Source organism: Limulus polyphemus, unplaced genomic scaffold (assembly GCF_000517525.1).
Source record: "Limulus polyphemus unplaced genomic scaffold, Limulus_polyphemus-2.1.2 Scaffold6849, whole genome shotgun sequence".
In the NCBI taxonomy this organism is placed as follows: Eukaryota; Metazoa; Arthropoda; class Merostomata; order Xiphosura; family Limulidae; genus Limulus; species Limulus polyphemus.
The window spans coordinates 42,165-44,030 of NW_013672459.1; the positions used below are offsets into that span (position 1 = coordinate 42,165).

The window sequence follows — 1,866 nt, forward strand, 5'->3', positions numbered from 1 at the left end:
ATACATGTTATAAATGTAGAGTTTGTATGGTATACATGTTATAAATGTAGAGTTTGTATGGTATACATGTTATAAATGTAGAGTTTGTATGGTGTATATGTTATAAATGTAGAGTTTGTATAGTGTACATGTTATAAATGTAGAGTTTGTATGGTATACATGTTATAAATGTAGAGTTTGTATAGTATACATGTTATAAGTGTAGAGTTTGTATGGTATACATATTATAAATGTAGAGTTTGTATAGTGTACATGTTATAAATGTAGAGTTTGTATGGTATACATGTTATAAATGTAGAGTTTGTATGGTATACATGTTATAAGTGTAGAGTTTGTATAGTACATGTAATTAGTCTAACATTACTACAGTAGAGTATGCTTATGTGATTGTATGCTTATCATTATTGAAGGCTTTTTATCTTCATGTTTTTGTTTTGTATCAGACTGCCCCTTTCATGAGGGGGCAGCTTAAAATCATTGTTAGAGTTCTTATAATGTTTTCTATATTAAAGTTTTTTTTTCATCATTGGGATTTTCTTTTTAGTTATTTCATTTTCTTGTATATATGTATTTCTATTATTTCATTTTAAATCATTGTTAAAGAATATTATTCTTGTATTTGATTAGTAATTCGTTGTTAGTTGTGTCATTCTTGTAGAATGTATGTGTTTTTAAGAACAAAGGAAGATTAATGTGCTCTTTGGTCATGATGCGAGTTTATAGGTTATTTGTTTTAAAATTAATTTTAACTGTCAGCACAAGCCTGAAACATGGAAGGGAAGAAAAATGTAATATTCAGATACATCATGTTTTCTGCCTGCTTTTATGCCCCCAAGTGGCACAGCAGTATGTCTGCGGACTTACAGTGCTAGAAACCGAGTTTTGATACCCATGGTGGGAAGAACACAGATAGCCCATTGTGTAGCTTTATGCTTAACTTCAAACAAAAACCTGTTTTTATTTTCATAGAAATAAAAAAAATTGTTAATTTAGTTTCTATGTTGTTTTAGCATAGACATGTAGTTCAGAGAATCACTGAGTTGCCTTGTTCCAAGTGCTTTGTTTCTTTGTTCTCTATAGTAGATAATGCTTTTCCTGCGAAGGAGTTATTGCAGTACCATATAGCATCTGTTTTGAAAGGATAAGTGAACTGTCATATCCTTTGCTGGCCAAATTGACAGTATATGTATGTTACAGCTGTGAGAGAACAAGGATCATAAAGAAATGAAGCATACTTTCTTTGTTTTGTTCAACCTAGTGATCTAAAAGTTCAGTTTGTAGATCAACGTGTTTAGTTATACAGATGTCTATTATTGAGAGATAGAAAGCTGTAGAGTTAATTACTATCTCATAGAAGCTACTGTTTTGTGTATGCACAAGTACGAATGCTGTGTTTTATTTTATTTTATAGTAAAGGTTGTGTTCATTTTGTTAAACTTGTCCGTTCTCATTATGTCTTGCACACAAGAAAACTCAGTCAAGTTTCCAAACAGATAACTACACAACTTCCTGGTCAAATCTACTGTTATTAGAAGATCTAACTATCTGATATCTGTAGGGAAAATGGCTCATCTGAAAACACCAGATATATTCCAACATAATCTAATGGTGATATCTTCTATCTTGAAAAATTCCACCCTAAAAAATTGTTTAACAATAATATATCTTTGAAATATAGTGTACTGAAGAATTTCCTACTATAGGAAACTGGTTATGTCTGTTCTGTTTTATCATCTGACACACAAGGTATGCAGGATTAATATTAGGAAGTTCAAATAAATGTTTGAAAACATGAATACACTCCCATTAGATAGCAATTTAATTGAAATCAAATACTGAAACCTGGAAAAGGCCTCTCTTCCCCCT

The 1,866-nt window shown here is 30.7% G+C and overlaps 1 protein-coding gene across 1 annotated transcript in view; it reads left to right on the top strand.

Moving 5' to 3' along the window:
* LOC106474125 (tankyrase-1-like) overlaps positions 1-1,145 on the top strand; it is a 30,015-nt gene extending 28,870 nt beyond the window's left edge. The window contains exon 14 of the mRNA XM_022402491.1: positions 1,081-1,145. Within this exon, the coding sequence (XP_022258199.1) occupies positions 1,081-1,145 (65 nt within the window). The remainder of the gene's footprint in view (positions 1-1,080) is intronic.
* Positions 1,146-1,866: the final 721 nt, after the last annotated feature.